A 25,789-nucleotide genomic window follows, 5' to 3' on the forward strand; every position below is an offset into this window, starting at 1 on the left:
TGTTTTATTTAAAAATGGCACCTTTCAGAAGACCCAAGGACACTGTACAGCAAATAAAACAGATATATATGTATTTTTTTAAAAACTGGACTGGTTCTTATATAGCGCTTTTCTACTCTGTCCGAGCACTTAAAGCGCTTTATACAGCTAATTCATTCACCCAATCACACCCATTCACACAAGCACTTCTAAGTTTAAGTGCTGAGTATCTAACATTCGTACACATTCACATTCCGATGGATGCATCGGAGAGCAACATGGGGTTAGTATCTTGCCCAAGGATATTTGGCATGCAGACTGGAGCAGCCGGGGATCGAACCACCGACTTTCTGGTTAGTGGCTGATCCGCTCTGCCACCTGAGCTACAGCCACCCCAAACTGGAAATATACACAATGACAAGAGTAACAGATAAAAGTTAAGAGCATGTAGAGGTTTAAACATAAGCAATTTTAGGTGAGTTTTGAGGGTGGACTTAGAAAAATTACTTCATTCCCTCTTTTTGAGGTCAGGAATTCCAAAGTCGAGGGGCAGAGCAACTAAACGCCCTGCTTCCCCATTGTAACAAGACAAGCGGAAGGAACAGAAAGAGGAAGTTCTGAGGCACCAATCCTGGTTTTAGCATGGGGGGTCTAGACAGGACACTTACTGGATTCCGGGTGGGAATCGAACTTGTGACTCCTGCTCTAAATGTGTGTAGTCTTACCACTACACTATCCAGCTGCTGTCAATGAAAATAAATGGAGCCAGTGAAGCTGCTTCAGGATTGGGGAGATGTGGTGGGTAGAGGAAGTCCTAGTAATAATACAGGCAGCAGAGTTCTGGACACATTGGAGCTTGTTAATTGATTTTTGTGTAAGGCCAAATAATAGTCTGTCGAGAATGACACCCAAGCTTTTCAGAGAGGGAGAGATAGGAACCGACAAATTATTGATAGTGAGAGAAAAAACGTTAATTCTGGATAGCAATCGTTTAGTGCCAACCAGGAGAAGTTCTTATTTATTGCTGTTGAGTTTAAGGAAGTTGGAGGAGAACCATGAATTGAGTTCAGCTAAGCAGAGGGTGAGGGAGGGTGGAGGAGGAGTAGAATTGGGTTTGGTAGAGAGGTGAAGCTGGGTGTCATCGGCATAGCAGTGGAACTGAATGTTATATTTACGAAAAATGTGTCAGAGTGGAAAAAGGTAAAGAATGAAAAGGAGGGACCCGAGGACAGATCCCTGGGGCACCCCAGTAGATAGAGGAGAAGGCTGAGAAGTGAAGGATTTTAATTGAATGAACTGAGTGTGGTCAGACAGGTAAGATTTAAACGAGGCTAATGGAGTATGGAAGAGGCCAATAGAAGCTAATCTGCTAAGAAGAATGGGATGAGAGATGGTGTCAAAGGCTGCACTCAGATCAAGGAGAATAAGGATGGAGAGGAGACCAGAATCAGCAGCCATAAGAAGATTGTTTGTTATTTTTATAAGAGCAGTTTCGGTGCAAAGGACGGAAACCAGACTGGAACTGTTCATAAAGGTTATTATCAGATAGGTGTAGATGGACTTATGAAGCAACTACTTTTTCAAGAATTTTTGAGAGTAATGTAGATTGGAGATAGGGCAAAAATTATTAAAGTTGTGGGATCTAGACCTGTTTTTTTCAGGATTGGGGTGATGGCGGCAACTTTGAAAGAAGCAGGAACAGTTCCAGTGGTGAGTGAAGAGTGAATAATAGCAGATATGAGGGGAAGGAGAGGGGGTAAACAGGCTTTGATAAGGACAGTGGGAATAGGATCAAGCTGGCAGGTAGAAGGCTTTGGTTTGTGGATGAGATCAGCAATATCAGTTAGAAACAGAAGTTGAAAAGCAGAAAGGAAGCAGAAGGGGGTGGAATTAAGACGGAGGAGCTACATCGAGCATTAGGGACCAAGTCTAGGTGTATTTTATGATTTTTTTCAGTGAAGAATAGCATTAAAGAGTCGCAGAAGTTAGATGAATAGAGATGAGCGGGCAGAAAATCAGGTGGCCTGTAAAAGGAGTTGAATAATGAGAATAGGGTTTTGGTGGAGTCCTCACTTGAACAGATAATGGTAGACTAATAGGCAGATTTAGTTTGATTGATGGTTACCAGCTTTATATGGTAGCATCCCTGTCTGATGTCCTTTGCATTTCCATCTCAGACTTTCAACCTGCCTTTAATCCACATGTTTACGCTCTAAACAGACTAATAAATCTCACTGAACAAGAGGAAAGAACTGAAAAACCTGCAGCAATAATAATTAAACTACAAGTAACAAAAAGGTCAGCTTAATGGTGTGGTCTTCCACATCAGACCCGGACCTATACAAATACAGGCCATTTACCATTTTTATTTCCATTCAGCTGACTCCTCGGGACTTGCCTTACCCTCTGCAGGTATCTGGTGGTTGAGGCTTTCCTAGAAACCTATACATGGTTCCCATTTGCCTGTTGGATTCCCAGGTATTGTAGCTGTCCTGGATGTCTGCAATGTTGCCTTCTAGTAGTGCAATCCCCTTACTTCTGACTACTTTCCCTCCCTTTCCCATCTGACTACACTTCTCCAGTCCAAATGAGATTCCAGTGTCATTGCCGTACATCCTTGTGGTGTGGATCAGTGAATTGATATCTCGTTTATTGTTGGCATGCAACTTGATGTCATCCATTTAGAGTATGGATTTCTGTGTTCTGCTCATTCATTCATTTGTTCATTTGTGCTACCAGAAGTTCATGGAGTGCAGTTAGCTTCTTTTGCCAGTAGAATCATGCGAATCGGTGAGGGCGTTCCCGAAGCGGGTTGATTGACCAACACGGTTGGACCTGTGCTTTTAAATTAATCAAGGAAGAAGTTAGGTGTATCGGTACTGAGGTTTAGAAACTGTGATATGGAAATGGTGAATAATATCCGTTTTGAAGAGGTAATATGGTAATGGAAATAATTTATCTTGGCAGTTACTGGCAGTCTTTTGTGATATATAAATGTGTGAATGTATAAGTGACGTGTAAAATTGTTATTATGAATGATTAAAGGTGCACATTGTGTTGAGAGAAAAAGGGCATTGTGTGTGTGTGATGATTTTTTTTTTTTTTTTAAGGAAGTTTAGAGAGGAGTGTAAAATGTTGAGGAAAGTATTGCGTGGATGATGCTACAAAACTGTGCTGAAAGAATTGTGATATGTGTGGAAAATTGTTAATTGTCCTGATGTCTGAAAGAGTTCTGCTGAGCACGCTGAAGAGTGTGTGTGCGTGTAATAAGGGTGCATTGTTTTTAGATCAAGATTTAGCAGAATTACAGAGGGGCCAAAGGAGCTTGCAAAGAAAAGCATCTGGACTTCTTTAAGTTGCTTGAAGACGTTTCACCTCTCAACCGAGAAGCTTCTTCAGTTCTAAGGTCAAATGGTGGGGAGTCCCAGATTTAAACCTAGTGGGAGTTTCCCCCCACAGAGGGACAAAAGGACCCCCTGATGATCCTCTAATCGCCTGCGCCAAGGTGTGAAAGTGGGTGTGGGTCCCAATCAGCCAGGGTTTCGGGTGAGCTCATTGTGAAACCTGGCCCCACCTTATCATGCGAATTCCTGAGGTCAGATGGCCCAGGGTGTGAGTGGGCGTTAAGGCGTCTGGGGAGGGAACTCAAAACTGGATTATAGATGGCAGAGAGTTGGTGTCGTAAACCACCGCCTCTGTTCAAAGATGGTCGCTCACAGTGGACATAGATGCTTCTTTCACTCCTCTTTCAAACCATCTGTCCTCTCTGTCCAAAATGTGAACATTGGCATCCTCGAAAGAGTGACCTTTGACCTTAAGATGCAGATGGACTGCTGAGTCTTGTCCTGTGGAGGTGGCTCTTCTATGTTGTGCCATGCGCTTGTGAAGTGGCTGTTTGGTCTCTCCAATGTAGAGGTCTGGGCATTCCTCGCTGCACTGTACAGCAAACACCACATTGGGCATGTCTGTGTGGCCGGGTGGTGCTGCTGTGGGCCCCGGTCTGCATTAGCCTGGGCTCCCTTGCCCTGGTGGGTTCCAGAGTGTGGGGGTGTCTACTGGGGTCAGCGGGGGAGCTGGCCCCAGGGAGGGGCCGCTTGCCCCTCCCTTTCTTCCCTCCCCATCCTCAGCTGCCTCCCTCTTTCCGCTCCACCACACCCACCCACACACACAGGGCTTGGGGTGCAGGTATGTCACCAGGGTGCAGGGGAGGCACTCCCCTTCTGTCCCCTTCTGGCCTGTGCCTCAATTTTATTCCGCAACCTAGACGACCACATCACTCACACTCTCATAACACATACGTATAGGGCCTTGGGGGTGGGCACGTTGTACAGCATCCAGAGGATGGTCTGTGTATTCAAACCCACCTCTGGCTCTGGTGCCCTACCCTCAATTTTAAATGCATATAGACACTGAGAGTTTTTGGGAGGAGCCGTGCTGCTCTCTGGCAGGAAGCACCATGCCCTCATTCTGTTAACCGTCAGGGCTGGGGGGCTGGGAGGAGGTGCTGGCCGTCGGATTGGGGTCTGGGATGCGGGGCCTCCCTGCTACTGCAGATACGGAGGCGGTCTGCTTTCCTCCACCCCAGACAGAAGGGTTACATCTCCTGGGTCTGGGTACGGTTTGCCCCTCTGGGGGCAGGGGTACCCGGACATGGGATATAGAGTATGTTTGGGGAGTGTGAATGTGTGTACGTTTGTGTCCGCGTGCGCCTGTTCGTCTATGTCTATATGTCAGCTTGGGTCTTAGACTCCACCTCTCTGGGTACATCTCAGGCTCTTCGAGGTATGGAGGCCTATCTCCCCTCACCACACTCCCTGCCAGTGGCTGATGCCCTCAGACGTTGGTGTGTTGGTGGTTCTTGGTGTCTGGGGCTGGGCGCTCATGTATGTACCAACTCACTCCTGGTGGCCGATTGGCGGGGCCTGGCACCTGTGGGCCTGAAGCTCGGTCCTCTCTGGCACAGCTGGCTGCCGACAGAGCCCGCGGGCACGTCACTGCAACCCCCTCTGGCCTCTGCTCCGTGGCTGCTGGGTGACCTCTCATTTGGGGCTCGCCTCAGCTCTTCCCAGGAGGGTGGCACAGTTCCCCCCCTGGTGGTCCTCCTTGGGTCCTATTCTGGGCCTCTGGCTATCTGGGGCCTGGATCACCTCCATACCTTCTTTATGCCCTGGGGGACGGGGCTATGACTCCCCACACCCCCTAGCAGATTGTTACATGGAGAAACCTTTTGAATACAAGCGTGCTGATCCACACAGGTGTACACACGGGTGTACACCTGTGAAGAGACAAACTTTTTTTCGCGGACACAAACTACACCTTTCTTGGCTGCTACCTCAAAGCACATTGTGCGCTGTCGATCTTGCATACTCCACAATAACATGTAATATTTAGTATCTACTGTTATCTACTGTTAGCTAGTTTATTGTGATGGGGTTGTATTTATTACGTTGATTTTTTTTTGTTTGCTTTCTCTTTTGTTTTTTTCCCTCCATACAGGTGATCCAGGTGTTTTGTTTGTTTTTCTTTCTTTCTTCCCCCCTTTCTCACCATCTCTTCTCCCCTCTATTTTTCTTTCTCTCCCTCTTTCTTTCATTCTTTCTCCCTGTCCTATCCCCCAGTCATGTCTGTCCCATCTGTAACAATCGAAAACCAAATAAAATAAATACATAATCATTATAAAGGTCAATTAAATGGACCAATATGGCAAAGCCATGATGATCCAATTGGTAAAGTAAAGCATCTTTCTTGGCCTTCAGGCAACAGTTCTGATGGCTAAAGATCCAAACGGGACAGGCAAAAAAAAAACAAAAAAACATCACACCAGTTCAATCAGATTCAGGACTGAGTTCAGGACTTTGACTAGGCCACTCCAACATCTTCATTTTGTTTTTCTTAAGCGTTTCAGAGGTGGACTTGCTGGTGTGTTTTGGATCATTGTCCTGCTGCAGAACCCAAGTGCACTTTAGGTTGATGTCACAAAAAGATGGAACGACATTCTCCTTCAGGATGTTTGGGTAGACAGCAGAATTCACGGTTCCATTTACCATAGCAAGTCTTCCAGGTCCTGAGGCAGCAAAACAGAACCAGTCCATCATAGTAAGACAACCATATTTTACTGTTGGTATGCTGTTCCTTGTCTCAAATGCTGTCTTACTTTTACACCAGATGTAATGGGGACACATCAACATGTTTTCTGAAAAAATGATACAAGTCTTTGTATTGCTTTTGGCTTTCACTTTGGAACCATTTTTGCCCAGTTTCTTTATTATGGTGGAGTCATGAACACTGACCTTAACTGAGGCAAGTGAAGCCTGCAGTTCTTTGGATGTTGTTATGGGGTCGTTTGTGACCTCTTGAATGAGCCATCACTTTGCTTCCGGTTAATTTTGGTCGACCGGCCGCTCCTGGGAAAGTTCACCATTGTTCCATGTTTTCTTCATTTATAAATAAAGGGTCTCTCTGTGGTTCGCTGATGTCCCGCAGCTTTAGAAATGGCTTTAAATCTTTTTAATACTGAGAGATCTCAATTACTTTGTTTTTCATTTGTTCCTGAATTTCCTTGGATTGTGGCATGATGTCTGGCTCTTGAGGATATCTTGGTGTACTCCACTTTGTCAGACCTTTTCTATTTAATCCAAAGTTTTAGGTCCAATTATCTAGCTCTTGAGCATTGCCGCAATCTAAAAATTCCAACAGTGCCTGTAAGCATCAACTCTGTGCTTTTTCAGTGATATTAGGGTGATTATGGTAATCCCAGGCAGGTCGACACATCAGAATCTAAGCAAATACAGAAAACAACAAAGCAAACAGCAAAATAAAAATAAATAAAAATCCAAATATCCAAAAAAATGCCTGTTGTCTGTACAGCAGGGCTGCTGTGACATCATACCTCAGGTGACTCTAATATCACTGAAAAGCACAGAGCCACTGCTTTCAGGAACCGCTGGAATTCTTTTAACTCTTTAAAGGTTAAATGATTTCGTTAAAATATTTGGTGGGGGTAGGTTTAGGTTTTTTCTCCCTAGTCATATACACTTTCATTTAGAAACTGCATTTCGAGTTTACTTGTATTATCATTGTCTAGTAGTTATTTTTTTATTTGATGACCTGAAACATTTAAGTGCGACAAACATGCAAAAGAATACAAAATCAGGAAGGGAAAACTTTTTTTCACAACACTGTATAGTTTGTTTTTTTCTGGAGAACGCTCTCTTCCTTTTATTGCCTGGGAAAGGAAACTCTTTGAGGTTTTAAGTTGAGTACACCATTATAATGTAATATGATGTAATTGATGTAGTGCAGTGGAAATATATCAAACAGGAAACTACTAGAAGGCCATATATATATATATATATATATATATATATATATATATATATACATACACACACACATGTACTACTTACTGTGAAAGACATGAAAGAAGAGAAGAGTGTTCCCTCATCATATCTGGAAAGCTTGGTTAACACACTCTCTAGAATGACGACAAACTAGGAAAGAAGAGAGGAAAAAGAAGCCTCAGAGAAATGACTTTACATTTGGAAACATAAGCTATCACAAATTGTGAGTCGTATATAAAATTGGATTCTTGTTGTTATCATCTCATCTCATTAAGTCTTTATGGTGCTTTTGAATTTTTCGTGTCTTTTGGTGACTTCTTTAGCCTCAGACTAAAGAGCTAACTTGGATGAGTGATGAAACATCTCTTCCATTGAAAATCCTACGTCCAGATGAGCGATGATTTCTTTACCGGGATGGCTAACCATGCATTCATACATTTAAATTAAATTGTAATAGTTTAAAATGAGCCTTTTTGTTATATTATGTCTCTCTGTAGTTGTTTTGAATGCCTGGTCTTATTGCTGTCATTTGTTTGTCTTTTCAACAAGAACTGAAACCATGCTAGGAACATGTAGTGTACTTTTGTACCTTAGCTACTAGCAGAGTAATCATCTCCTTCACCGTCTCCTCAATTAGATTGTTGATTTGGGAGTGATATTGCCTCTGCAGAAGAATAAGAGGAAGAAAAAAATGTTAGATTGTTCACCCTCAGTAGATTACACTTGGTAACTTCTGTTTGACATCAGCCACTGAAAAGAAACACTGGAAGTTTTTGCACTAAATAGTATTTAATTATTAATTTGCCATGGCATAGTTATTATATATAGCATGAGCTGCAGATATTTTTAAGACTGGACTGACTGCCTGTTCAGGAGTGAAAATAAATTTTTCATAGCATGTCATCTCTAAAACCTGTGTGATATTATTCTCATGAAAGTGAATAAAAAAAATACTCCTGTCCAAAACTTTCAGTAAATCCAGCATCTTTTGAATGTCAAAAGAAGGCTTTCAGCCGCTGCACATTAGTAAATCTAGCTCCAACCTATCAAGGTATATTTTGTACAGCCTGGTCTTGTTTATATGACCTGCAAACAAAACAAACAAACAAAAAAAACACGTATGAAAACATCGAGGTGAATTAAGATTTTGCAGGATTTTGGAGTCTATCATCTCAATATTGTAGTTTCAAAATGCAGACATCCAGCATCACACTGTTAGGTAAGGTCGTTCAAATTCTGTTCAAATTCTGTGCTAGGTTGTATCTGAACAACCTAACGATTTTCTCTCATCTCAGAGTGAAAGTTCGGGTTTTCTTTGAAACCTTGGCAAAGTGGTGATACATCCAAAGAACTAGTACTTACATACAATTGTTTAAATTGGTGGTCTTCAGTCTTTTAGAAGCAACTTCAAGAGACCTGTAAATCTACAAGACTGACTTGTTTGGACTTTACGATTGTACCAAGTACTATAAATCCTTATGGTGGCAAAGAAAAACTACCAGTTGTCAGTTAGTCATGATCACTAATAAGAAGTGAATAGTCCTGGACCTTCAAGTCAAGTTAAAATACACTGTAGAACATTTAGCTCTATCTATTAAAAGATTTAAGCTCCAAATTACCATGACATTCAAACATTTGACCTCAAGTGTATCCAAGATTTAAATTGTTGATGTCCAATATGAATCATTTTAAACTGGAGGGAAACCCACTGTGAAAGCAAGTGAGTGTACGGGAGATATTTAGTATTTCCTACCTCCTGCCCCAGGTCCATGGCACACAGCTTGGCTGACTGGACCTTGGCGTCCACCATGACATTGAACATGGTGCAGATGGATTGAGGCACTCGGAAGTCTGTGGTCCGGCTGCTCCTCTGAAGCTTGGCCTCAAAGGCTGTCCTTGTCCTAGTGAAGGAATTTTCCAGGCGATAGCCATTTAGAGGTGTGACCCAATGCACGTATAACTAAAAGTAACAATTATATCGGAAATCTAATCATATGAACATGAAAATAGCCCAGTTACAGAAGTATTTTTACTTCTTCTGACTATACCTTTTAGTACATTTGTTCAGTTATTTAAAAAAAAAAAAACTTTTCTCACTCATTTCTTTTATATTTTTCCCTCTCTTCCTCTCCTCTGACACAAAGCATAGTTCCCTAAAACGGTAATAGTAATTCCATGCCATCAGAAACTGAATTTGAATCGAATTGAATCTGAATTGTAACTTGAATAAATGCTTTTACAAACTGAATATGAATTAGCCCAATTTGAAATTCAATTTATTGGTCTGAAAATGATCATCACTAAACTGAAATTGAATTTTATATTTTGAAAATGAATTAATTTGCTTTGAAACTGTATTTTATGCTTTAAAAATTTTAGCTCAATTTCAGATTCACCTTTCATTCATAAAAAACGAATTAAGCATGCGCTCAGTACCAGAATTATTATGGTAGTTAAACACAGTGATAGTTGTATATCATATTATATCACTTCAAACAGAGGTGATCCAGTAATGCTGCACTAATGAATTAAACTATTCACTTTAGCTAAAGTTATTAAGTTAGCTAAAGAGTTGGGATGCTGTGTAAGACATAAATAAAGCTAAAAACACAAAGGTTTGGACACCGTTTTGCATGTTTCCCTACTGTAGGGGTCTCTGCAAGCATACAGAGCTCTGAGAGGGAGAAGATGACAACTTGGAAATAGTCGATCATATTTGTTTGTCAAAGCTGAATCCAGGGCAAACTACGCTAAATTAGCATTTTTAGCTAACAGCTGCAATAAGTATAAAAGTTACTGTCCGGCTATCATTTGTTAACCTGACACTTTTTCTTATACATGTAATACATTTATTACCGACCTGCGAGTTTATCCGCTGGTCATTCGACATGACGAATAACTTCTGAAGTCTTAATTCAGCTCAAGATGCTGTAGATTCCCGTCAGTAACACTTTCGCTAGTAAAATGTAGTTCTATTAATCTGAGCTCGATTACTCTTGAACCGGAACCAGATGTAAGTCCCAAAAAACGGAATTTTGGAACTGAAACTGAAGTGAATCTGAAATTATTCGAGAGCTACATTTTTAAAGGATAAAATACAGTTTCAAAGCAAATGAATTCATTTTCAAAATATAAAATTCAATTTCAATTTAGTGACCATCATTTTCAAACCAATAAATTGAATTTCAAATTAGGCTAATTCAAATTCAGTTTTTAAAAGCATTTATTCAAAATACAATTCAGATTCAATCCGAGCAATTCAAATTCAAATTTAACTTATTCAAATTTAGTTTCTGATGGCACAGATTTCTGCCCATAGTCATGTTTCAAACCCATTTTCAATTCAAATATCACTACTACAATGTATACACTACAACTGTTTTCTAGCAGTCACACCTCATCTTACCGTTTGACACAGGATTCTATCATGTCACTAGACATCAGCTTCAGTCGGGTCTCGAGGTGTTTTCCAAACTCTTCTTCTGGCCAGTGGAGATCTCTGATGAATGTCTGCAAAGCATCAAGCTTCCAGAAGAGATCTTCTGATGTCCCTGAGCCATTACTGTAGAAAAATTAAACACATTTTTAGACATTATGTGTATGTTCATGCAAAAAAAATAAAAGACAAAAATCACTTTTATGGTGACTTCATTTACAATTCATTTACAATGCATAAAATAGTAATAAGACAAAAGACTTATCATGCCTTGTATGTCTGTGGTCATAACTGCGTAAATTTGGGGTTCAAACTCAAAGCATTTTTGGGCTAATTTCAAGAACACAGTAAAGGACATTAATTATGACTTTGAAGTGATTTAAAACCAGGTTTTCCAGAACTAATGAAATCCTCAATGAAGACAAAAGGGCCTTTTTTGGGGGAAAGCAAGGACTGCTTGGACCAGGACTAGCAGCACTGCCACTTATCACTGACCACATTATTAACTTGGTAAAGCCATGTCATCATATTTAATACACAAGCTTTTGTGAGTTTTGGACACTTGTACATGATTAGTGTGATTCTCCAATATGTGCCTTTCTGTTGATTGTATATATTTCTTCTGTATCCCTGCTGTCTTACTATTTACATTTTATTCCTGCTCAGTCGGTGTAGAGCACAACAATGGGCTATGCTATGCTATTCTATTCTATTCTATTCTATTCTATTCTATTCCAAATGAGAAAATCCAAGGGCGATCGTGGCTCAAAGAGTTGGCAGTTCGTCTTGTAACCAGAAGGTTGCCGGTTCGAGCCCCGGCTCAGACAGTCTCGGTCGTTGTGTCCTTGGTAAGACACTTCACCTGTTGCCTGCTGATGTTGGCCAGAGGGGTCGATGGTGCGATATGGCAGCCTCGCTTCTGTCAGTCTGCCCCAGGGCAGCTGTGGCTACAACTGTAGCTGCCTCCACCAGTGTGTGAATGTGAGAGTGAATGAATAGTGGAATTGTAAAGTGCTTTGAGGGCCCCAAAATGCGCAATTTATTATTATTACATAACCAGTACTTACACAAGCTAAGTTATTTGTATTTAATATTAAGTATATGTGGTGTAGTCCAGTATTTATTTTGTAATCTGTGCTAAATTATGATTATTTGGGTTTTTTCTTTGGCACGTCTTGTTTGCGGTGAACACCACTCTCATTCCATTTTCTGTCTACGACAACTTCTTAACCATCAGCAGATGATGTATGCCGATATTTGGCCAATTTACTGTTAGTCTTTGGGAGGACTGCATGCAGTCTCAGTTTAGCTGTTTGACTATTCCTTTTCTGGCACTTATTGGACTGATAATCCACTGTTTCATATCAGGCCAAATAGTAAACTAACTAGAGTAGACAGATTCAAAGATCTAGATCCAGGCAAGCAGATGTAACAGTAAATAAGATGCTGGTGTTTCAGCCTTTAGCAGAAAACCTCATCTTGTAAATCCTAAATGCTGAAGTGTACACAGCGGCTATTCTTAGAACATATTTTTCCACACTGAATAGACCTTGCATCTGTGGTATACCTAATGTAGAACAGGGGAAATAGTATAAATCCATCCATTCATTTTCTTCAGCTTATCTGAGGCCGGGTGGGAACAGCAAGCTAAGCAGAGCGGCCCTGACCCTCTTCTCCACAGCCACCTCCCCTAGCTTATTAAATTGAATGTGCCCGTATCACTTCAACTTTCTCCTTTCGATATTGAGGAGTAGCAGCTCTGCTTGAATGACTGAACTCTGACTGAAGACTGATCACATAGGGTAGTCACACTATGCCATGACATTTACATGAACATGGCTCTGGGACTATATAAAACCCAAGCATCGGCAACAAACAATTTTTATGCAATTCTAAACATGGGGTTTTTTTGGGGGGTGGGGGTGGGAGGTAAAGAGTTGCTAACTATGAAGTGAAGATTGAGATGCAACTCTCAGCACTTTTTTATAGGGCTGGTATTTTTGAATGTGTATCCACAAGATCCCAGATGTGGGAATAGAGATGGATGTGCTGCAGTGACAGCGTCACACTCTGCAGGATTCTGCGCCATATGAAGTAGGTTTCACACGTTTGAAATCCGTTGTCAGTGCAGACAACTTGTAGCTTAATTTTTCAAAGTGCTATTGATGATGTGTGAATAGTATATTGTTACATCTAGTTCTTTTAATGGTAGCACTAACATGGCATATTAATAGAAAACCTAAATGGGTGGTGAAAATACATTAAAGTTGCACTTTAGTTATACTGTCCTAATCACTCCTGGGCCAAAACTTCTGCCAGCTTACTGCATTCATTAGCAGACAAGAAAATACTAGCATCAAAAAGAAAACCACCACACAGTTATGTGCTTTGTTGATGGACATTGCTTCCCACAGGGCAGCACAAAGATGTAATGATGAGGAAAGCACAGGGAGAGACTGCTTTCATTTTGCAACTATCTGTGAAATGGGATAATAACTACTTTCCTGACCACCATGTTTTGTTTTTCACATGTAAACAACTGCTCAAAAGTTTTACAACACCCCAATTTTTCCAGTTATTTATTGCAATTCAAGTCGTTTTTTATTTTGGGACACCACGAAACAAACGATAGCGTAAAATGAAATGATGTTTTTATATCGTCATCCGATATATATCATTATATCGAACAGCCCTAATTATGGAGTTCCACAGGGTTCAGTGCTAGGACCAATTCTGTTTACATTATACATGCTTCCTTTAGGCATCATCATTAGAAGACATAGCATACATTTACACTGCTATGCTGATGACATCCAGCTCTATCTGTCCATGAAGCCAGATAACACACACCAATTAGTTAAACTGCAGGAATGTCTTAAAGACATAAAGACCTGGATGGCCGCTAACTTTCTGCTTCCTAATTCAGATCAAACTGAGGTTATTGTACTCGGCCCTGAAAATCTTAGAAATATGGTATCTAACCAGATTCTTACTCTGGATGGCATTACCTTGGCCTCCAGTAACACTGCGAGGAACCTTGGAGTCCTTTTTGACCAGGATATGTCCTTCAACGCACATATTAAACAAATATGTAAGACTGCTTTCTTCCATTTGTGCAACATCTCTAAAGTTAGAAATATCCTGTCTCAGAGTGACGCTGAAAAACTAGTTCATGCATTTATTACTTCCAGGCTGGACGACTGTAATTCATCAAGAGTTGGGAGTTCGTCTTCTAATCAGAAGGTTGCTGGTTCGAGCCCCGACTTGAACAGTCTCGGTCGTTGTGTCCTTGGGCAAGACACTTCACCCGTTGCCTACTGGTGGTGGTCAGAGTGTCTGGTGGCGCCAGTGTCCGGTAGCCTCACCTCTGTAAGTGCGCCCCAGGGTGGCTGTGGCTACAATGTAGCTGCCATCACCAGTGTGTGAATGGGTGGATGACTGGATGTGTAAAGTGCTTTGGGGTCCTTAGGGACTAGTAAAGTGCTATACAAACACAGGCCATTTACCATTTACCATTATTATCAGCATGTCCTAAAAACTCCCTGAAAAGCCTTCAGTTAATCCAAAATGCTGCAGCAAGAGTCCTGACAGGGACTAGGAAGAGAGAGCAGATTTCTCCTGTTTTGGCTTCCTGTTAAATCCAGAATTCAAAATCCTGCTGCTCACATACAAGGTCTTAAATAATCAGGCCCCATCTTATCTTAATGACCTTGTAGTACCATATCACCCTATTAGAGCACTTCGCTCTCACACTGCAGGCCTACTTGTTGTTCCTAGAGTATTTAAAAGTAGAATGGGAGGCAGAGCCTTCAGTTTTCAGGCCCCTCTTCTGTGGAACCAGCTTCCAGTTTGGATTCAGGAGACAGACACTATCTCTACGTTTAAGATTAGGCTTCAAACTTTCCTTTTTGCTAAAGCACATAGTTAGGACTGGACCAGGTGACCCTGAATCCTCCCTTAGTTATGCTGCAATAAGTGTAGGCAGTTCTGGGGAGTAACAGAATACATGTACCGGCGTTACGTATTTAAAATACAAAATATGAATAACTGTATTCAGTCACAAATAGGTGATATTCAGAATACAGTTACTTTGTTGAAATAAATAGAATACACAACGGTCATTTCCTGTTTCATATGTTAGGCTATCCCCTTTCTATGCTTTCTCCAATATGGTGATCAAACGCAGTCGGGCGCAGGTTTAGCTAAGTTGGATAAGCATGTATTCATATATCGCATGGCCTATAGCGATATACAGGTTTGAGTACAACCCACAGCTTACTTTTTTAATCTTTTTTTTAAAACTCAATTTCCATCTGGAATTAATACAGTTTCTCCGATTTGGATTGCTGCAAACTCAAACAAAACACGTAATAAGAGGCTCTAAATTACGCGTCCTTTTAATGGTGGTGGAGTCAGTTACACAATGGACCCAGAGCCAGCAGTGCAGTAATGCTTTTCCGACACCACTTCATAAGAAGGATGGGATGGGTGAAACTTCAGTAGCTACGATGTGCTATTGCTGTGTGATTTTTATTATTATTAATGAAGATCACTGAGGTTAGTTCATAGACTGCAGACATTTAGGCTGTTTCTCAATACTCAAGTGCACGAGTCTCTACTCGCATTCTTGCTAGTCCGGACTTCGGAAGTTCACACGGGAGTCCAGACTTCCCGAGAATGCAGCGCGATCGTTCTACAATTGGAACGGCACTGTACTTGATGACATCACATCTCCGGAGTTTTTACTGCCATCCTCTCTTAATTTAACTGTCATTAATATTTGCAATGGAAATTATACATGACACAAAAAATGACACATCATGTAGTAGATTTCTTTAACCCTTTCACACATAGTGGCCACTACAGTGGGCAGCTATTCAGAGGCTGTTGTCTTGTATTTGTGTCAGTGTTGATGGTATACTTGCACATAAACCACTACATTGGAGACTGTCAAATTCCTAAGTCAAAATGTATGTTGTCCACCTAAGTGGACATGTAAACAACTCTTTGGAAAGTACATGTTTACAAAAAGAAGTTCAGAAATCTTTTTTTCATGCCTAAAGATGAATAGTAACACTTAAGAAAAAAAAATCCTGTTTGAGGTTGTCATAATTCATGCATAAAAGGGTTAAGATTTAAAAATCTAGTTGGTATTGGTATGCAAGTAGCGTTCAGTAATAGTAATAAATCGCAATAGTACATTCATGTAGTTGTAAAAAGCATGACAGGATATTGAGTATTCCAAAGTATTCAGAATACGTTATTCTCACTGAGTAATTTAACAGAATGCGTAACAAAATATATTTTTGGGCATGTATTCTGTAATCTGTAGTGGAATACATTTTAAAAGTAACCTTCCCAACACTGGATGTAGGCTGCTGGGGGACTCCCATGATGCACTGGGTGTTTCTTCTTCACTCACTATGTGTTAATAGACTTCTCTGCACTGAATCATACTTGTTATTAACCTCTGTCTCTCTTCCACAGCATATCTTTACCCTGTCTTCCTTCTCTCATCCCGGGTTGCAGCAGATGGCCCCGCCCTTCCCTGAGCCTGGTTCTGCTGGAGGTTTCTTCCTGTTAAAAATGAGTTTTTCCTTCCCACTGTCACCAAAGTGCTTGCTCATTGGGGGGGTGGGGGGATCTCATGTGATTGTTGGCTTTTCTCTGTATGTATTATTGTAGGGTCTACTAAAGACAAAGCTCCTTTAGGCGACTCGTGATTTGCGCTATATAAGTAAAATTGAATTGAAATTGAATTGAATGTTGTATAAAGTGCTATATACGCTGAGCAACCGCACTCCTCTGAGTCCAACTCCTGTCCTAGAATAATTTAAATACATTTAAAAGCACCACTGTGGGGATTCCACAGTTAAATTATCTGGTATCCGAGTCCAACCCTGCTAATCAATGTGGGGATGAAATCCCCTGACCAAATGTCCTACTCTAATCTCTTTTCTTGGCTGACGTAACACGCTCACACACATAACACACCAACTTCAAACACACGTCACATTCAAGCTTTCATCAACTTTTATTTATCACAAATTACCCAAAATTACCATGGACATGTCACCCGAAATCTACTCCAATGTTCACAAATTTGCGTTTACAGTCGCACTCCCCAAACATACTCTATATCTCAGGTCCAGGTACCCGCCCCCAGAGGGGCAAGCCGCACCTAGACCCAGGAGATGTAACCCTTCTCTCTGGGGTGGAGGCAAGCGGACCACCTCCTTATCTGCAGTAGCAGGGAGGCCCCGCATCCCAGACCCCAATCTGACGGCCAGCACCTCCTCCCAGCCCCCCAGCCCTGACAGCTAACAGAACCGGGGTGAGTGAAGACCCCAAACCTTCCTACGCCCGCTCATATGTAGTGTTGCTGTGTGCTGTTCTAAAGTGCATTTAAAACACAGGAGAGCATGGTTCCTGCTTCCTCTCAGAGAGCAGCACGGCTCCTCCCGAAAACCCTCAGTGTCTATATGCATTTAAAATTGAGGGTAGGGCACCAGCGCCAGAGGTGGGTTGGAATACACCGACCATCCTCTGGATGCTGTAAAACGTGCCCACCCCCAAGGCCCTATATGTATGTGTTATGTTAGAGTGTGAGTAATGTTGGTGTCTAGGTTGCAGAATAAAATTGAGGCACAGGCCAGAAGGGGACAGAGGGGAGTGCCTCCCCTGCACCCTGGTGACATACCTGCACCCCAAGCCCTGCGTGTGTGGGTGGTAGAGCGGGAATAGGGAGGCAGCTGAGGATGCGAGGGAAGAAAGGGAGGGGCAAGCGGCCCCTCCCTGGGGCCAGCTCCCCCGCTGACCCCAGTAGGCACCCCCACACTCTGGAACCCACCAGGGCAAGGGAGCCCAGGCCCATCCGGACCAGGGCAGCCCACCCGACTCCACCCCAGAGAAAACTGCACCCACCCCATCATCCAATCATCTCCCAAACTACACAAGACAGTAGACACCCAGGTTGAGTTCATTCTCTACCTCTCCTATATCTCTCCCCCACCTGCCTAGTGAGCTCCTGTAGAGAGGAGACCACCTGCAAAGATATAACAGCCTCCCCACCAGTTAGAGAGCCCCCTAGTTGGGCCGATCCACCAGAGGTCCCCTGCACTGGGGCTGAGCCCCCCTGCACCCACCCGCCCACAGCTCCGACGACACAACAACCAGGACCGTAACCAGTAAGTAAGCAACCGGAAGTAACCAGGTTACTTCCGGTTGCGCCGTAAGATGGCTGCACCGACGAGAGCTCCCAGTCATCTCAGCAAAAATGTTATTATTTATTTTGTTCTGCTTTCAATTTCTGTGCGCACAGCGCGATCATACACTCGGTATGACAGACAAACGCTTTTGGAGCTACGTTCGTCAGCCAGTTCGGACTTTACAGCGGGTTTCGACTCTGTGGACGCTCTGGTGCCTGGGATCCTTTTTTTACTCGCGCGACGTCGAGGGAAAACAAAGAGGGGGAAACGCGCCGGAGTTTTGTGCCGAACGCGACAGAGAAACAGCAAGCCACCTCTCCCCAGCATCCTGCTTGCGAATCTCCAGTCTCTGGACAACAAACTTGACGAGCTGCGTGCACGGATTAAACACCAACAAGACATCAGGAACTGCTGCGTTCTGGCCTTCACAGAGACATGGCTGGAGCCCAGCGTCCCCGACTGCGCCATCACGCCGGATGGATTCACTGTTTACCGGGGAGACCGAACGAAGGACTCAGGCAAGAAAAGGGGAGGAGGGGTGTGCTTTATGGTTAACTCCTTGTGGGCTAGAGATGTGTGTATCTTAAAAACTTACTGCTCTCAGAGCCTCGAACTACTGACCATTAAAGTCAGGCCTTTTTACCTCCCGAGGGAGTTCAGCTCAGTTCTCCTCTCAGCTGTTTACATTCCTCCACATGCTGATAAAACTACGGCTATGGACGAACTGTATGACATCATTACTGGACTTGAGAACAACAATCCAGAAGCTGCCTTTATTGTGCTGGGAGACTTCAACAGAGCCAACATGAAGAAGGTTCTCCCCAAATACTATCAGCACATCTCCTTCCCCAAAGGGGTGATCAAACATTGGACCACTGTTACACTCCATTCAAAGAGTGCTACAAACCCCTCCCCCGCCCAGCTTTTGGTAAGGCAGACCATTGTTCCATACTGCTGCTGCCTGCATACAGACAAAGACTGAAACAGGAAAAACCAGCTTCCAGGGTTATTTACAAATGGGACAGTGAGGCTGAGGAGGTCCTGCAGGACTGCTTTGAGACAACTGACTGGCAGATATTTGTGGATGCAGCTGATGGCAACATCAATGAACTCACAGACTCTGTCATTGGATATATTGGAAAGTGCATGGATGATATCATCACAAAAACCACTGTCCGCATATATCCAAATCAGAAACCCTGGGTAAATAAAGACGTTCGCGCCAAGCTAAAAGTGCGGACCTCTGCCTTCAACTCCGGGGATGCTGATGCTTATAAAGCAGCCAGGTATGACCTCCGAAAGTCCATAAAAAAGGCCAGAAAGGACTAAAGGGACAAAATGGAGTCCAGCTACCACAGCTTTGACACCAGGCGACTGTGGAATGGACTGCGCTGCATCACTGACTACAAGAAGGTCAACACAGTCAGTGTTCAGCCCACTGCATCTCTCGCAGACGAGCTCAACAACTTCTATGCTCGTTTTGATGCAGACAACAGAGAGCAGATCCTCTACCCTCAGGAGGACATTGAGGCTGCAACTTTAACTCTGAGAACAGAAGCTGTGAGATGGACCTTTAAAAAGGTAAATCCTCACAAAGCTCCAGGACCAGACGGCATCCCAGGCCGGCTACTCAGAGTGTGTGCAGACGAGCTGGCAGAGGTGTTCACCAACATCTTCAACCTCTCCCTGAGGCAGTCAGTGGTCCCCACGGCCCTCAAAGCATCCACCATCATTCCCGTTCCCAAAAAATCAGTGGTCTCCTGTCTGAATGACTACCGTCCTGTTGCACTGACATCCGTCATCATGAAGTGCCTGGAGCGGCTGGTCAAAGGTCACATCTGCTCCTCCCTCCCTGACACACTGGACCCTCTTCAGTTTGCCTATCGGACAAACAGAGCCACAGAGGATGCCATCGCCCTGGCAACGCACACCACCCTCACTCACCTGGAAAAAGGGAATACATATGCAAGGATGCTCTTCATCAACCACAGCTCTGCATTTAACACCATCATCCCCTCGAAACTTGCCACGAAGCTCGTCGACCTTGGGCTGGGAACACCAATCTGCAGATGGATTCTAAACTTCCTCACAAACAGGCCCCAGGTGGTGAGAGTTGGTAAGCACACCTCCTCATCACTCATCCTAAACACAGGTACGCCACAGGGTTGTGTGCTTAGCCCCCTCCTATATTCCCTGTTCACACACGACTGTGTTGCTAAACACGAGTCCAACACCATCATCAAGTTTGCTGATGACACAACCATCATAGGCCTCATCACAGGCAATGATGAGACGGCCTATAGAGAGGAGGTGATGGCACTGTACGAGTGGTGCCTGGAAAATAACCTGACTCTCAACATCAGCAAAACTAGAGAGATGATAGTGGACTACCGGACACGACCAGTCAGAGAACACCAACCCATCCACATCAACGGTGTCAAGGTCGAAAGGGTCAGCAGCTTCAAGTTCCTTGGAGTCAACATCACCGAGGACTTCTCCTGGACCCTTCACACAGACACTGCTATCAGGAAAGCTCGCCAGCGGCTGAGGAAGTTTAGCATGAATGCCAACATCACCTCAAATTTTTACAGGTGTGCAATTGAGAGCTTGCTGACGAGCTGCATCACAGTTTGGTACGGAAGCTGCTCTGCCAGCAGCCGTAAAGCACTACAGAGGGTGGTGAAGGCAGCAGAGCACATCACTGGCACGAGGCTTCCTGCCATTCAGGACATTTACCTCCAGCGATGCCTCCGTAAAGCACACAGCATCATCAAGGACCACAGCCACCCAGCACATCAGCTGTTCTCCCTGTTACCATCTGGCAGACGTTACAGGAGTCTGTCTGCTCGGACTACAAGACTTAAAAACAGTTTTTACCACCAAGCCGTACGACACCTCAACCACAACACTTAAACACACACAACACAGCACTCAGAAGCTACCCTGCAGCTTCACAAGTACTCTGTTTAATCTGCACTGGTCAATTCACTTTATTGTCATTGATATTTATATTTAAAGTGCAATACTGTAATTTTCTGCTGCTCATTCCTGTGCAATATCCCATCTGCCCTCCCGTCATATTTCTTTTCAAGATTTTCTTATTTAATCACTAGTGTACATATATTTATATTTATAGATACATATATATATTTAGTCATCTTTTCTCTTTTACCATGTCTCTCTAATATTTAGCTCCTTACTATTTTTATATTTTTATATTTTATTTTATTATATTTTATTATATTTTCTGTACTGTATCATGCTGCTGCGTGACTGCTGCTCGTCAAACACATTTCATTGCAATGTTGACCCTGTGCTAACTTGCATATGACAAATAAAACTTGAAACAGGACCCAAGCCCCCAAGGCCCAGCCAGCACCCCAGACCGGGGGGTGGAGCATCCCCAGACCCCCAAGCCTCCACGCCCGTCCCGGACCCACCCAGGGGAAGCCAGGCTACCAGGCCAGTAACCAACGTCCGCCAGCACAGACCCTCCCCCATCTCCGCTGTACGCAGCCACAAGGAAAACACCATCTAAGAGCCCCCAGAGCCCCTAACCAGGTCATGGCCACATCCCCCGGGTTAGGCCCTCCAGGGAAACATCCCTAGGGACTCCCCAGACGCCCTAAGCCCGTCCCTACCCCCATATCAACCACAATAGCGAAGGCAGGACCAAGCCATGACCCCCCACCCCCACTAGGTGATGAAGCCGATCAAAGGAGCCCAAAGGGATTGATCAAATGTGATGGCAGAGGCTGTATCAAGACTAATGTAATCTATTAGACTGTTTTTATATTGGTTAGAATTAAGATTATTTTTATTTTTCCAGTTAATGAGGACCATTTTCTTAAATTTAGTTCTTTAAATTCTTTTGGTGGAAAAGAAAGACTGGACCCAGTGTGGTCAAAACTCGGAAATGGAGAACTGCAGCACAAGCACGCATCCACAGCTCTGAAAAAATCACAAGGTGAATGTGTATATGTATAGTTCGGCTACGTCACACGCTCAGTTTCAATCAAAACAACTCCTTGTATGGTACCAGTTCCTCTTTCTTTGTGTCTTACTTCCTGTGCAGCTCTGCACTAAACTTTCCCTTTTCTTTACTATTCCTTTCTAAAGTCTGTTACCAGGGCAACTTGTCACCCTCTGACCTAGTTCTTTGTCAACTCTGGGCCTTGTTTATAAAGACCTCTATTATTAAAATACATAAAACAATATAGTCAGTAAATAAGCATTAAGAATATATATTTATTTCTTAACACAATCCATTTACCATTCCAGTGTGGCTTGTTCCTTGTGCAGCCATAGCCTCCGCATCCTGATATTCCTCTGTTACGGCCCTGGCTGAACAGTGTTTCTGCAAGTCTCTCCCCTGATTGGTTGAGCTAGTCTAGCCTCAACGCGTCAACTTTACCTTCAACTGTGAATTTCATTCTGGTTTTGGAGAATGGAGCAGCAAGACCTTAACCCTTAACCCACTCTTAACCCTTATTATTGTACTTTCTTGCCCCTAGATAGTGTCATATAAAGCGTCTCTCTTCTGCTTTGCTCATTGTGTTTTCCCAGAGCGTAGAAGGCTTCAGAACCAGTGGAACCCTTGTTGAGCAGCCCCAGCCTGAGGAGACTACATGCCGTGTGATGCAGCCCCAGTTGCTGGACCCTGAGCTTGTGAGTACCACACCACCTGAGCCTGAGCTGTAGGTGTTATGTCGCTTGAGCCTGTGGGTCTCGTGTCACCTGTCTACTAATACCTCAGTACACCTAGTATCATAATCTGTAGATTTTGCAGACTGAGTGCAATACCTGACATGAACATGCCTGACCTTTTGCCAGAAATACAGAACAAGCTTTGCATTGCATTCATGAGAAGGCATGTAATTTCCTAACAATTGTGGTCCCCCAATGTTAAAGCCAGCCTGTTCTCACTCCCGAGGCGTAACATGCCGACGTTTTGTCACGTCCCGCGGCGTTCCTGAGGAACGCGAAAGGAGACCTTCGGCGTTCTTATGGTACGCGGCTGGTTATGGCTGAATAGAATAGACATACCAGCCCTGTATTCCAACCCTAAACCTAACCTTATCCCTAGCCCTAACCATAACCTTTTTCCTGACCTTAACCAAGAGTTAAATTATGTTAAATAGCGTGTTTCTAAGCGATTTGAAGAAAAAGAGCGAACATGTGTAGATTGAGTCCATACGGTTCTCATATTTCCTCATTTTTCCGAGGTCGTCATTCAGGAACGTGGTGGGTAGCCGAAAACGTAATATGTTGACGATTTGTCACCTAGCGTAAAATGTTACGCTTTGGGAGTGAGAACGTGTTGGTTAAAGCACAGCTTTCTAACCCCTTCATTGAAAAGGGGAACTACTGCTCCAGTGTGACATTTGAAAGGTACTATCTATATATTCCACTTAATATTGCCAAGGTCTGAAGATCGTGATTAAAGAAAAAAACCCTCTGATGATGAGAACAAGGAATCAGGAAACCTTGCCTGAAGTACACATACTGGGGCCTCACCCTGAAGCAAGGCCCAGGGTAGGGCCCATGTTGAGCCCCTACCCCAGCCCTTTATCCATGGGCTGAGCCTAAATGAGCTATGTGGAGTCTACAAGACTAAAATTCAATAGACGCATAGTTAAAACTTTTATAAGGAACATTCACAGGTTCTGCTGTTCTGCTTAGGGCTTCAGTCAGAGTTTTACTGTCTTGCCCTGAGTTGTCTGCATCATTTCACACTGACATTTTTGGCCCATCAACATAATTGCCCCGTCCCTCATCTACTACTTGCTAGCCTTGGCTCCCTGGAGCATCTTCCTGTTCCATAAAATAAGATTCAAGGTGATGAGTTAAAACTTTTGACAGTGGTGGAAATGTGGTGCAGATAAGAGATGGTCCTTACTGGTGTTACACAATAGAATTATAGGGAGAATGTGAAGTACCGTATCTGTGGCAGGAGTGTGGAAAGTGACATAATTGCACAAGGCACTTGTGGGATAAGCAAATCTGAAATCAGGTTCAGACTTGTTTCTGTGGGCACAGAAACAGACAACATTTTCTGTATAAACTCAGTTGTATATGTATTATGGATTAAATGAATTTTATGTATTAATAAATAAGCATGTTCTTATGCTACAAAAGTTGCTGACAAGGACTACAAAGCAAGGCTAATGGATGTGTGCCAATCAATATGGTTTGATCCTCAAGAAAAAGAAAAAAATAGCAAAGGTAAATTAAATAAAGATGTCCTTACTTAACCGGTTCCCATGATTCTCTTTCAAAGCCTCTGTGAATAGACTGAGCAATGGAAGACTCCATCAGGTCAACATATCGGACTACCAGGGGGGCATACAGGTCCTGCAAGTGTTTGTGGAACTTCCCATTGCACAAGTTATCTGAAAGAGAGAGAAAAAAGGAGAGAAATAGACAAGGAGGCGACAAAATAGCATAGAACCTGACCGGTTTATTGTATTTCTACAGGGTGGGCCATTTATATGGATACACCGTAATAAAATGGGAATGGTTGGTGATATTAAAGTCCTGTTTGTGGCACATTAGTATATGTGAGGGGGCAAACTCCTCAAGATGGGTGGTGACCATGGTGGCCATTTATAAGTCGGCCATCTTGGATACAACTTTTGTTTTTCCAATAGGAAGAGGGCCATGTGACACATCAAACTTATTGGTAATGTCACAAGAAAAACAATGGTGTGCTTGGTTTCAACGTAACTTTATTCTTTCATGAGTTATTTACAAGTTTATCTTTGTTCACAGCCATTGACATGTCGAAGAGGTTAACATGTGAGGAGTGGATTGAAATTGTGTTGATATCTGGTGAACGCAGTAACCGGGTCATTGCAGCAGAGTTCAATGCAAGACACCCTACAAGACCACCCATCTCCCATGCTACAGTTAGCAAACTGCTTGCTAAGTTTCGTGAAACTGGTTCAGTGTTGGATTTGCCAAAATGTGGACGCAAGAAAACTGTCACTAATGAAGAAACATCAGTGGCTGTCCTAGCTTCATTCAGCAAGAGCTCACAGCGTAGCACTCGCCGCATGTCACTGGAGAGTGGCATCAGTCAAACATCCCTTCGGCGGATATTAGCTACTCACAAATGGCACCCTTACAAACTCCAGCTACTGCAGCATCTCAACGAGGATGACCCAGATCGGCGCACAGAATTTGCAGAATGGGCAAAACAAAAATTGGAACAGGACCCTCAGTTCACGCAGAAGATTTTGTTCAGTGATGAGGCAAACTTTTATGTGAATGGTGAAGTTGACACTATCCCACATTGGATGGATCCTCCAAGACTGTTGGAACAACAAAAGTGATGGTTTGGTGTGGTATATGGGGTACAACGATAGTGGGTCCATTCTTCATCAATGGAAACCTCAAGGCCACTGGATATTTGAATTTGCTACATGATGATGTGTTTCCCTCTTTATGCACTGAAGCTGGCACGTTCCCTGAGTTTTTCCAGCAAGATGGTGCACCACCACATTATGGGTGCCAGGTCCGAGCATTCCTAGATGAACAGTTTCCTGGAAAGTGGATTGGTCGACATGGGCCAGTTGAATGGTCCCCAAGGTCTCCCGATCTGACCCCCTTAGACTTTTATCTTTGGGGTCATCTGAAGGCAATTGTCTATGGTGTGAAGATATAAGATGTGCAGCAGCTGAAACTACGGATGCTGGATGCCTGTGCTGGCATTTCTCCTGCGGTGTTGCTATCAGTGTGTGAAGAGTGGGAGAAGAGGGTTGCATTGACAATCCAACACAATGGGCAGCACATTGAACACATTTTATAAGTGGTCAGAAACTTGT

At 43.3% G+C, this 25,789-nt stretch overlaps 1 protein-coding gene across 3 annotated transcripts in view; it reads right to left on the minus strand.

The window, feature by feature from the left end:
• The window catches only part of LOC146519291 (calcium-dependent secretion activator 1-like), a 238,584-nt gene that overhangs the window by 54,720 nt on the left and 158,075 nt on the right, over positions 1-25,789 (minus strand). For all 3 annotated transcript variants that reach the window (XM_085159095.1, XM_085159096.1, XM_085159094.1), the window contains 5 exons: positions 24,214-24,355; positions 10,726-10,881; positions 9,073-9,220; positions 7,909-7,983; positions 7,386-7,469 (listed from right to left, as the gene is read on the minus strand). In XM_085159095.1, the coding sequence (XP_085015221.1) occupies positions 7,386-7,469; positions 7,909-7,983; positions 9,073-9,220; positions 10,726-10,881; positions 24,214-24,355 (605 nt within the window). The remainder of the gene's footprint in view (positions 1-7,385; positions 7,470-7,908; positions 7,984-9,072; positions 9,221-10,725; positions 10,882-24,213; positions 24,356-25,789) is intronic.

This window comes from Neolamprologus multifasciatus, chromosome 5 (assembly GCF_963576455.1).
Source record: "Neolamprologus multifasciatus chromosome 5, fNeoMul1.2, whole genome shotgun sequence".
In the NCBI taxonomy this organism is placed as follows: Eukaryota; Metazoa; Chordata; class Actinopteri; order Cichliformes; family Cichlidae; genus Neolamprologus; species Neolamprologus multifasciatus.